This window comes from Muscardinus avellanarius (assembly GCF_963383645.1).
Source record: "Muscardinus avellanarius genome assembly, chromosome: 7".
NCBI classification, from domain to species: Eukaryota; Metazoa; Chordata; class Mammalia; order Rodentia; family Gliridae; genus Muscardinus; species Muscardinus avellanarius.
This window is the reverse complement of record NC_137793.1, coordinates 67,747,108-67,759,524: the sequence shown is the minus strand read 5'-3', so window position 1 is coordinate 67,759,524 and position 12,417 is coordinate 67,747,108. Positions and strand designations below refer to the sequence as shown.

General features: G+C 36.1%; 1 protein-coding gene across 1 annotated transcript in view; it reads right to left on the bottom strand.

The window, feature by feature from the left end:
• Nucleotides 1–12,417, bottom strand: part of AIDA (axin interactor, dorsalization associated) — a gene marked incomplete at its 3' end in the record, with an annotated part of 64,058 nt that overhangs the window by 49,770 nt on the left and 1,871 nt on the right. The window contains exon 2 of the mRNA XM_080698913.1: nt 3,738–3,807. Within this exon, the coding sequence (XP_080555039.1) occupies nt 3,738–3,807 (70 nt within the window). The remainder of the gene's footprint in view (nt 1–3,737; nt 3,808–12,417) is intronic.

The window sequence follows — 12,417 nt, the reverse complement described above, 5'->3', positions numbered from 1 at the left end:
ATACTACCACCTACTATTAAGGTTTGGAGATTAGTAGTCCTGCCTTAGAATACTTTAAATATAAAAATAAATATTATAAAAATGTAAGTTACTCTCTTCAAAAATAGAGGGTATCTTAAGCAAATCACATGTGAGTAAATATCAATACCTAAGACCCAATGAAGCATTTATTTTTTTCAAATATTTTTTCATCAAATATTTTTGAGAACTCACTGAGGCCAGAGTGAAAAGCTTCATAAAGAAAGCACTTAGTCATGCACGGCAGGCACCCCTATAATTCCAGTCCTTGGGAGGCTGAGACAGTATTAGAAGCCAGCCTTAGAAACTCAGCAAGAGAGACTCTCAACAACATAGTGAGACCCTGTTTCAACATCCCCTAACCCCCCCCCAAAAATCACAGAATGCCCCTGGGTTTGATACTAGAATTATAAATAAATAAATAAATAAATGAAAAAAAGAGATCACTTTAGAAATAGTGGCATTCTTTTTAGTCTCTTTTCACAGTCCAAAACCACTAGATGATAGATAGAATTCTAAAATTTGCCACTGCTATCAAAACACTTAAAATGGTATAATCATAAAAAATACAATAGTCAATATAATTTAATTTCTCTAAACTCAAAGCAACATTCTTTCCAAATATATTAGAGGCCCAGGAAATGGTCAAAGAATAGGAGATACCATCCCAAATTCAGAAAGGTTAAAAGGAAAGAGATGTCAGAGGGTGAATGCTTCTACTATTTCATAGTAATTATAACATGATATATAATTTAATGTATTTTGTACCTTATAGCATGTAATATATTATTATATAACAATGTATAATGGTAATCCAATAAATTTGGATTTAATAGTATATATACTATGACAACATGAAAACACATATAATATTGAAAATGTCCAAAAATATGTTTTTGTTTTTCTTGTTTTTTATTTTGGGGAGTACTGGGATTAAACCTAGGGACAACCTCTGAGCTATATCCCAGCCCTTTTAATTTCTTTATTTTGAAATGGAGTCTCATAAGTTACTGTGGCCTTGTTGCTATGATCTTCCTGTCTCCAACTCCCAAGTACTGGTTATAGGCATGTGCCACCATGCAAAAAGTAATTTTGATAATGTTAAAAAACTGGCAGCCGCGAGTGGTGGTGCACGCTTGTAATCCCCGCGCTTGGGAGGCAGAGACAGGAGGACCGCACAGTTCGAAGCCTTCCTCGCTGGCTTAAGAGACCCTGTTTCCAAATAAAAAATATAAAATAGGTCTGGGAGTGTAGCCCAGAGGTAGAAGGGTTTCCAGGAACCCCAGTACCACCAAAAAAAAAAAAAATCTGGCAAACCACTGGGCATGATGATGCAAGCCTGAAATCCCAGTACATGGGAGACTGATACAGGATTCAAAGTCAGCCTCAGCAACTTAGCAAGGTCTTCTGCAACTTAGTGAGACCCTGTTTCAAAATTTTTTAAAAATAGGGTTCAATCTCCAGCACCAAAAAGAAAAGAAAGAACCTGTGGCTCATAGGTTCTATTCCTAAGCAGCAAAATGCAGAACAAAGTATAAAATAACTCAAGACAAATTGCTGATTAAAATACAGGGTCATTAAGAATTCCCTAGGCTTTTATGACATTCTGTTATAAAAATTAAGTATCAATTCTGTGATGTCAAGTTGATTACTTCCTAATCAACTCCTACACAGATTCCACAAATCTTAGAGTTGGTAAAGTACATAGTTTTTGTTTGTTAAGTAAATCAGCAATTTCCTTTGTGATAATTATTGTCCAGAGCTAAAATCAGAGTCTCCTAAATGTATTGTGGATATTAGTGATTACTGACCAAAAAAAGAAACTATACTTTTTTTCTTCTTTAACATCTGGACTATACTCCCAGACTAATTTTATACTTTATTTGGAAGCAGGGTCTCACTAAGTTGCTGAGAGCCTCACTAAGGAGCTGAGGCTGGCTTTGAACCTGTGCAATCCTCTTGTCTCAGCCTCCCAAGCACTAGGATTACAAGTGTGCACCACGACATCCAGCGAAATGTACTTTTAAATTGTAGTAAAGTGATTTATTTGGGAATTAAAAAATGACACATTAGTTAAAGTATATCCTAAATATTTTAAGATTCAAATATATTTACTTAGATAATTAAAACATGGTTAACCCTAATCTTTAGGGGCTTTTTAAGCTCATATAACTAAGTCAATGAACACAAGCCTATATACAAAAATTTTTCTTAGGCTTACTTAAAAAGTTATGTAGAAAATTACTTCCATTCCCCTTGTGCCAAAAAAAAAAAAAAGAATTAATCAGAGTAAACTAAATTACCATAGTTTTCACATTGCCTTTTCTTAAAAGATAACGGAAAGACTAATGTGTTTTTCACTATCTACAAGATTAAAAATTAACTTACACAAGCTATTCTGAGCCAGGAAAAAATGTTGTTCCCTCCCATTTCTTCTCTCTTTTAGAATAAACCTTCTTTAAAGTATCCTATTTTTCATAATCTTTGAAACTTCAGGAAATCAACTTGACACAAAAAAATTTAATTCAAGGAGAAAGTACACTACTGAAACATTGTGAACCTTGAGCATTTATTTTGCTGACAGACTTCAATGCTGAATTTTTTACTTGAATTAATTTTTTCAGTGGTGTGTTTTTCTGGATTGTTGTGATTTGGGGGTTCTTTTGTGTTTGTTGCTTTGTTTTCAGATGAAGTAGATAAAGTGTTATGAAAGTTCAGAAAAAGTATTGAGGTGGAATGCTCTGCACAGTGGCACACACTTGTAATCCCAGCATTTGGGAGGCTAAGACAGGAGGATCACAATTAGCGGAGAGCCTCAGCTACTTAGTGAGCTTAGTGAGGCCATTTACAATGAGTAAGACCCTGCTCCAAAATAAAGAATAAAAAACAGGGCTTGGAGTGTAGCTCAGAGGTAGAATGCCCCTGGGGTCCGTCCCCAGTACCAAAAAATAAAATAAAATAAAATAAAGTATTGAGGTGGAATGTAATTATTCTCAATCCTTCTGTTTTCCCAAGTGACTCTAGAAAAACTCCAGTCTCAAGCTGGGTGTGGTGGCACATGTTTGTAATCCCCGCACTAGGGAGGCAGAGACAGGAGGATCGCACAGGTTTGAAGCCAGCCTCACTGGCTTAAGAGACCCTGTTTCCAAATAAAAATAGAAAAAAATTGGTGTCTGGGAGTGTAACCCGGAGGAAGAACGGTTTTCAGGAACCCCCGTACCACAAAAAAAAAAAAAAAAAATCCAGTCTTTGCGTCCACCGCACCTTCCTATCCAAAATGTGGATGGGCTTCACTAGTCACTAGAGCTAAACAAAGTCCATGTGGCTGAGTGAGACATTCATTATGTGACAGTCATATGGTATCACTAAATATTTACTTAATGTTAGGCAAAGCATAATTGGCATAACTTTTTTTACTTAAAAAAGCAGTTTTTTGTTTATTTTTTGCTTACTGGACTCAAAAGACAGAAATTGGCCAGGTGTGGTGGTGCACGCTAGTAATACCAGTACTTGGAAGGCTGAGACAGGAGGGTCTAAGTTTCTAGGCCAGCCTCCACATTTTAGTGAGACTCTGTTTCAAAAAAAGAATAAAAAATAGGGCTGGGGGTGTAGCTCGGAGGTAGAATGCCCTGGATTCAATCCCCAGTACCGGGGGGGAAAATAAAGACAGAACTTTTTCTATTTAGAATCAAATATATCTACAGATTATTTTATGGTACCTTTTGTTCTTCTGTGAATTCAGAATTATTATGTTGAGCTTGGGCCTCTTTTTGTAGATGTCTTGCTAATCTGTAGGAAGAACACATATATTTTAGAATTGAAAGAAAGCAAACTATCTCGACTCTAACAAGGTAAAACAACTTCTATCTTTTAAAACCAGTTAAGTACAATAATAGTTTGTTGTATTTTCAGTGTAAATCTACCTTTTCAAGGTAAACTTAGAATCAAACTATATAATAATGATGAAAATAAAACACAAGCTTTTTCATACCATTTCACTGGGACAAATTTCAGCTCTAGATAGTAAGAACAAAATCTCAAGAGTTGGAAAGAGTCTTAAAGGGCACCTAATCCAACTTTCTTTAGTATGCCTGAGTTGCTTCTTTAATAAACCAGTAAGTAGTTGTCTGGATTTTGCTTAAAAATTTTAATACATAACAATAATAGTATCAGAGATATTTTATCAGTCTACCATTAATCTGCTGATAAGATTAGTCCAAATCCAAATTACAGCCCTGATAATACTGTATCAAAATCTACTTTTGAAAATATGTTTATGGAAAGTAAAGTTATCTGCCAATCAGTACCAGAAATCATTTTTTGCCCAATTATTATCATATTTTAAAATAGCAGATAAGCCTTAGGTGAGTTTTCAAGGATGGCTCTATGTTGCTAGTTCAAGAGATACAGTGAAGATCCAAAACTATTTATTAGCAAAAACCAAAGGATTGATTTTATAAATAAACAATAAAAAGGTCAATTTGGGGCAAAGAATTTAAATAGACATTTCTTCAAAGAAGACACAAAAAAAGGCCAATAAGTACAAAAAAGATACTCTACACTATTAGTAGTTAAGGAAATGTATAACAGAACTCAGCAGATGCCACTTCACACCCATGGAGATAGGTATAATTTTTTTATTTTTTTATTTTTATTTATTATTATTATTATTGTTATTATTATTTTATTTATTTATTTATTTTTTGCAGGTTTGGGGATGGAACCCAGGGGCATTTGACCTCCGAGCTACAGCCCCTGCCCTATTTGTTATTCTTTATTTTGAAACCGGGTCTCACTGAGTTGCAGAGGGCCTCACTAAGTAGCTGAGGCTGTCCGCGAACCACAATCCACCAGTCTCAGCGGTCTCAGCCTCCCGAATGCTGGGATTACAAGCGTGCGCCACCACGCCCGGCTTGAGACAGGTATAATTTAAAAAATAAAACAGAGAGAGAGACAGAGAAAATAAGAAATGATAAGGATGGAAAAAGAAACACTCATATATTGCTGGTGGGAATGTAAAATGGTAACAACCACTGTAGAAAGGTTTGTCAGTTCATTAAAATTTAACTAGTTACTTACTATATGACCCAGCAATTTCAAACTCCTGATTATATAGGAAAAGTAAACATACATGTTCACATAAAACACTTGTACACAAATGTTTATAGCAGCATTGTTGATAATAGTAAAAAAGTAGATAAAACCAAAATTTCCACACTGAAGAATAAATAAAGAAAATGTGGTATGGTATGTCCACTCAGTGAATATTATTCAATCATAAAAAGGAATGAGGTTTGGACAGCATACCAAAATATAAATAACCTTAATATTATTAAACATTACTCTAAATGAAAGAAGCCAGATGTAAAAGATCATGTTATATGATTCCATTCACATGAAAGTCCAGAATAGGGACATCCACTGGGGCAGAATGTAGATTAGTGGTTCCCAGGAGATAGCAAATTTGGAATAATACCAGGTATAGAATTTATCTGGGGGGTGATGGAAGTGTTTGGGAATTAGAAACAGTGATAGTTGTACAACACTGTAAATACAGTAAAACCTACTGACTTGTACACACTGAGTTTTAAAATAATGAGTTATACTTATGATATTTTTCTCAATAAAAACTGCAGGGGAGCCAGGCATGGTAGCACACACTTGTAATCCCAGCATTTGGGAGGCTGAGATAGGAGGATCTCAGTTTGCCCTCTGCAACTCAGTGAGACCCTATTTCAAAATAAAGAACAGAAAATAGGGCTGGGGGTTATAGCTTGAATATAGAATGCCCCCTGGGTTCCATCCCCTGTAACACACACACACACACACACACACACACACACACACACACACACACACACATTACAGGAAATAAAACTGGCAAAAGAAAACTTGTAAATAAGGTTCCAAGTATACTATGCTATTCTGGGTAGGCAATGACAGGAATACAAAGGGTAGCAAGACAACAGAAAAAGATAGTTCATCATGTTTCTAAAAAATGTTTACTAGATAGGAGTTTTATTCTGTATAATCATATCTTTATCCAACTTCTGAAAAATCTGTTTCCCTTATTATAAAGGAAGAAATTCCTACAAGAAACAATAACATTTGCCAAGATAGCTCTACCATACTACTTAATCAAATCCTTCCATTTTCTGCCAAAGCTTGAAACTTCTTAATATTCTTTCCTAAAATGTCAAAGATTCACTTTTTATGATTCTATATGACAGAATGTACAAAGGAATAATATGGCCACTGTTCTTTTTCTGGGTTTGCTTTCTTTTCTAACTCTTGCTGACCTACCAGTTATATGGACTACTTTATAGGGACCCATAGTCTATATTTAGCAACATTAACTACACATCCCTGAACAAAGGTAAGCTATAGTATGATACAGTTTCTCTATTTGAATAATTCTACACATAATCTGCTAATAGTTACCACCAACCTAAGCAGAATCATTGTGAAAGAAAAAAAAAAGTATAGCTTTAAATTCCTGCTTAAATGACAGTAATCAGTAAAAAGAATGCTAAAATCACACAGAATCTTGTTTTTAAAAAATAGTCGATATACTGGGAGGAAACAGTGCAAAAAAGGACTTAAATCAATAATATATAAAGAGCCTTTACAACTCAATAGGTTAAAAAAAAAAAAAAAACCCAGTTAAAAGATAGGCAAAAGAGCAGGGCGTGGTGGCACACTCTTGTAATTCCAGCATTTGACGGCCCAAGACAGGAGGATCATGGTTCACAGACAGCCTCAGCTACTTAGTGAGGTCCTTTGCAACTCAGTGAGACCCTGTTTCAAAGTAAAGAATAATAAAAAAAAAAAAAAAATAGGACTGGGGGTGTAGCTAAGAGGTACCACCAAAAAAAAAAAAAAAAAAAAAGGCAAAAGAGCAAGGTTTAGCAGGGCACACCTGTAATCCCAGTACTTGAGAAACTGAGTCAGGCAGATCACAAGTTTAAGGACAGCCTGGGCAACTTAGTGAGACCTGTTTCAAAATAAAAAATAAAAAGGGCTGAGGGTGTAGCTCAGTGGGAGATCATCCCTTAGTTCAATTCCCAGTACTACAAAAAAGGAGGGGAAAAAAAAGGAAAAAGACTTAAATACTTCACAAACAAGATTTACATAGGAAAAGTAAGCATATGAAAAGACACTCAACATGATTAGTCATTAGAGAAATATAAATTAAAACCACAGTGAGGTATATCCACTTGAATGGCTATAATAAAAAAGGCTAACAATAATAAATGCTATGTGGAGATATAGAAAACTTGTATATTAATAACAGAAATATAAATGGTACACCCAATTTGGATAATTTGTTTCTTCAAAAAGTTATACATTTAACATATGACTCAGCAACTTCACTCATAAATATCTATTCAAGACAAATGAAAATTTATACATGTGAATGCTCAGGGCAGTAGTAGTTCAGATAATAATCAAAATTCAAATGTCCACCAACTAGTGGACACATAAAATGTGGTGTATCCGTACAATGTATTACTCACCAATTAAATGGAACAAAATATTGATACATGCTGTGCCAGTATTGGAAAACTGCTTTGGTATTATTTTAAAAAATGTAAAAAGTAGGTAGGGCCTGAGTGCTAAGCAGGCACTCAGGCAGGGGAGGCAGCTATTACAATGCAGAGTTCCCCTCACCAAAAGTGATTACCAAGTACACAAAAGAGAGGTAGCCCAGGACCTTCATATTTTAAGAACAAGTTTATATAATAAATAACTTCTAGCAGATGTAAAAAAAAAAAAAAAAAGGCTAAAACTCCCCAAGGACACAGGAGGATGTTACAGGCCTCCTCAAAGAGGGCATATATTATGTTACCCCTGACTTTGTTAACCAAGTAACACATCTTGTTGATAACAAAGGTTTATACTGGAGATAATGGGTGGGTGCATACATGTATTGGGTCAGGGGCAGATAGAAAGACTATTGATTAAGCAGAATGGGAGATAATGAATCCTTATAAAAACTGTTCTATGTTTAAAACCCCAGTGTCTTACTTTCAAGGCATTCCACTGAGTCCCTCTCCTCTCTCTCTGACATAGTGCTTCATAGTTCTGTCCGTTCTTCCTACCTTTGTAGTAATAAAATTTGCTTAAACTAGCAGCAGTATAGTTCTGGCTGTTTTTTCTAAACTAGCTACATAAAAGAACCCACATTGACATCTCAAACTGTTACACATTGCCACAATATAGATGAACTTTAAAAACATCATGCTAAATCAAAGAAGTCATATCCAAAAGCTGAATGACTCAAATTATATGAAATGTCTAGAAAAGACAAACCTATAGATTAGCAATTGTACAGGGCTAGAATAGGAACATAAAGGAATGTCAAATGGGCAAAAATATTCTAAAATCTTATTGTGATAACAGTTACACAACTTGGTAAATTTGACTAAAGTATCAGCAAATTGTAAATGTAAAGATGTTTGAATTTGATGGTATTTAAATTAGAGCTCAATAGAGTTGTTTAAAAAGTTATTTTAAACTAAGCAAAAAAATTATATAAATTTTCAAAATCCACAAGAGATTGTACCTTTTAAGACAAAATGAGGCCTGATTTTGCCCACTGATGGAAAATCTACATCCTCTGGATACCAGATAAGAAAAATAAAAGTTAACATTCTATTTGTAAAGCTGAGAAACTTATTAAATATTCTTCTCTAGAGATCTACTGTAGTAAAACAGGACTATTCTCAAAGTGGCTGATGGAGACACAGCAGCTAGTGATTCTCAAATTATTTGAAGTCAAGGACCAGTTTTTCCCTCCTAATCTATCCCTGGCTAATTATTTTGTAAAATACAATTAAAGATGTCCTGAAGATGCCAAATTTCTATGAAGTTTCTACATTTTTACTCTCAATTTCTGTATCTTTTAGACTATCAATAGTTCATGGACCAACACGAATCCCTGGACTAAGGTATAAGCAGCAGAGATACTTAGTATTCTCACTGCTATAATCAAAGACTGGCTATACAACTGAAAGGAAGGAAGATTTATTTGCTCACAGTTTCCTTGGGGATTAAGGGATTCAGTTCACATGAGGCTGGAGACCAAAGACCTCAGGGGATGGCAGCAGTGGGGAGAGGGAAAACCACAGGGCTTCACTCTCACATAATGAAGACTGGAAACAAGAGAGCACAAGCAAGCAAGGGGAGTCAAAGACAGGGCTACATCCCAGAGGCCACACCCCCAGGGAACCACTTTCTCCAGCCACACTCCACTGCCCTAGGTTCCATCTAGACAAATCCTTTACAATGGGTTTATCCACTAATGCGATGACAACTCTCAAGACTTAAGTGTATCAACCCTGAGCTTAGCTCTTTAGGAGGCATCCTATATCTAATCATGACAAATACAAAGCATGGTAAAGATGACTAGCAGCAGGTATTATCCAGACTTCAAACTCATCCATTCATTTAACAGATATTTATTGAGCATCCATATGCTAGAGAAACACCTCAGGACTGACTCTGAAATTTCTGACTCGGAGCAAGTTTGCATTCCACAGTACTACAAATTATGGTTGCATATACCCAGATAGCCGAAAGAGGTAGTCTGCTGAATGGACCAACTTTTTAAACTGGCCATGCATCTTTTGAATAAAATTTTGACATATTTAACTGTTCCTATATTACTTTGGCATCAGCCCTTAATCCTCCCACAGTATACTCCTGAATTCATTCATTCAATAGAATGTGATAACTACATAATATGTAAATAAACAATTATGTATTGATATCTTAACACTCCTCTGGACACTAAGTGCATAGAAGAGTAGAGGAGGAAAAAAAAAAAAGCCAGGCATGGTGGCGCACACTTGTAATCCCAGCATTCGGGAGGCTGAGACCTAAGGATCATGGTTTGCGGAGGCCATCAGCTACTTAGTGAGACCCTGTTTCAAAAATAAAGAATAAAAAGTAGGGCTGGGAGTGTAGTTTGAAGGTAGAATGCCCCGGGGTTCTATCCTCAGTACTGGGGGAAAAAAAACCCTGACTTAAATTCCTGCGGAGCAACTATTGTTATGTATTTATTGCAAAATAAATACATAAAATAGAGTTGAGATGTATTTTACATTGTAATAAGAACTATGTGGAGGGAAGGAGAAGCAAGAGGGGGTAAGTAGGATGTGCTAGACTGAAGTAGAGGGTAGAGATGGATAGGAGACTGCAATTATTTATTTATTTATTTATTTATTTATTTATTTTATTTATTTTGGTGGTACTGGGGTTCCTGGAAGCCCTTCTACTTCCGGGCTACACTCCCAGACCTACTTTATTTTTAATATTTTTTAATTTGGAAATGGTCTAAAGCCAACGCGGCTGGCTTTGAACCTGCGTGATCCTCCTGTCTCCACCTCTGAAGCCTGGGGATTACAAGCGTGTGTCACCACGCCGGGCAGGAGATCGCAATTTTAAGTAGGCAGCCAAAGATGGGCATGGTGGTACACATGCTTGTAATCCCAGCATTTGGGAGGTGGAGACAGGAGGATGGCACAGGTTCGAAGCCAGCCTCGTTGGCTTAAGAGACCCTATTTCCAAATAAAATATAAAATAGGTCTGGGAATGTAGCCCAGAAGCAGAAGGGTTCCATCCCCAGTGCCACCAAATAAATAAATAAGGAAGGAAGGAAGGAAGGAAAGGAAAGGAAAGGAGGGCCGGCCGGGGGTGTCGCTCAGAGGTAGAATGGCCTGGGTTTCATCCCCAGTACCACAAAATAAATTAATAAATAGAGCAGCCAGATAGGACCTTGCTGAGAATATTTGAACACACACCTGAAGGAGGTAACTAAAAAATCTTTGAAGATACAGGGATATTCCGGGGGGGAAAAAGTATAAGCAAGAGCCCCAAGACAGAAATGTACTTGCAAGGAGTGTGGGAACATTTACTTTTCACACTCCTCTAAGTGCAATACTGTATTTACTAAAACATTCCACTAACTCAGTGCTTTGATCACAGAAATAAAAGTTCATTTATCTCTTTATTCCCTGTCCTCACCTATTCAGTAATAACATTGTTTAAGCTATAGTATTCGTGTGTGTGTGTGTGTGTGTGTGTGTGTGTGTATGCACATGCATGTGTGTGCATGTCTGTCTGTCACTGGGGATTAAATTCAGGTACATTCTGCCTCTGAACTACACCCCCAGCCCTGTTTTATTTTTTTATTTTAAAACAAAGTCTAAGTTGCAGAGAGGAGCCTCACTAAGTTGCTGAAGCTGACCACAAACTTGTGATCCTCTTATTTCAGCATCCTAAGTACTAGGAATACAGGCATGCACCACCACATCCAGCGATATAATATTCTTATGAGAGTAAAAACAGTACTATCCCCTCAAAATCCCTCCCACAAACCACATCCTATACATTGTATGACTGGCTATAAAGACACTGCTTTCTATTCAATCAGAAATTCCAATTATTCTAGACTCTTCCTCCTTCACTTTCAGTATCTAGTGACTAACTCTTGTGAATAATTGTTTGTATCATTATAGAGATCCTCAACTGGTCTCCTTTGTGGCAGAGTTTCTTCCCATAGAGCTTTGTCAAATACAAAAGATAATTTGGCTTCATCTCTGGACATATTAAAAATATTTAAAACCTTGGCTTCATTTTATGTGTAGCCTATATGTTTATAAAATTTAAGCCAATCATTACATATTTCTACTAAAATTTTACACTGCCATTTTTAAAATTGGAGGACTACTCGGAATCACAAAGTTCAAAGGTTAGGATGAGACCCAACAATGGATTTGTATGTGCCTCTGACCTTTATTCAGATGTTTCTAGAAATTCTAACTAAACAGCTTGCATATCTAATTTTCTTTTGTAATTTCAATTAGACATGGTATTCTTCACTTTCCATTGAGAGGTCTGCTGCTCAGTGCCACAGCTGCTAGGTCCCAAGGCACAAGGGAGAAGCAGCTTTACATTTTAGACTATGAGATGTTCGTTAACATACAGGATGAGTAAACATAGATACTAAATGGCTAAGTATGGAAAGATATGGTGGCCAATGAATAAAATCTTGAAATCTAATTCACTTACAGGATTACTCTATTGATGCTTCATCAAAAAAGAATCTTAAGCATTTATGTGTCAGAGGAGATAGGATTTGAGATTTTTTTAAATCCCAGACTTAAATGACAACATTCATTTTGTGATCCTGGGCAATCTGTTTAACCTGGGCTTTAGTCCACATTCTATCACATTGGATAGTTGTAAGCCCAAATGAAATTAAGTAAAGGTAAAAATAAATGCTAGTAGTTAGGCAGAGGAAAATGGCCCAGAGCATGGTGTTTTCACACAGGCAATTCAAAGGGAGATGGGGTAGAGAATATGTACACATCTACATTCTTATGTGGGTATGTG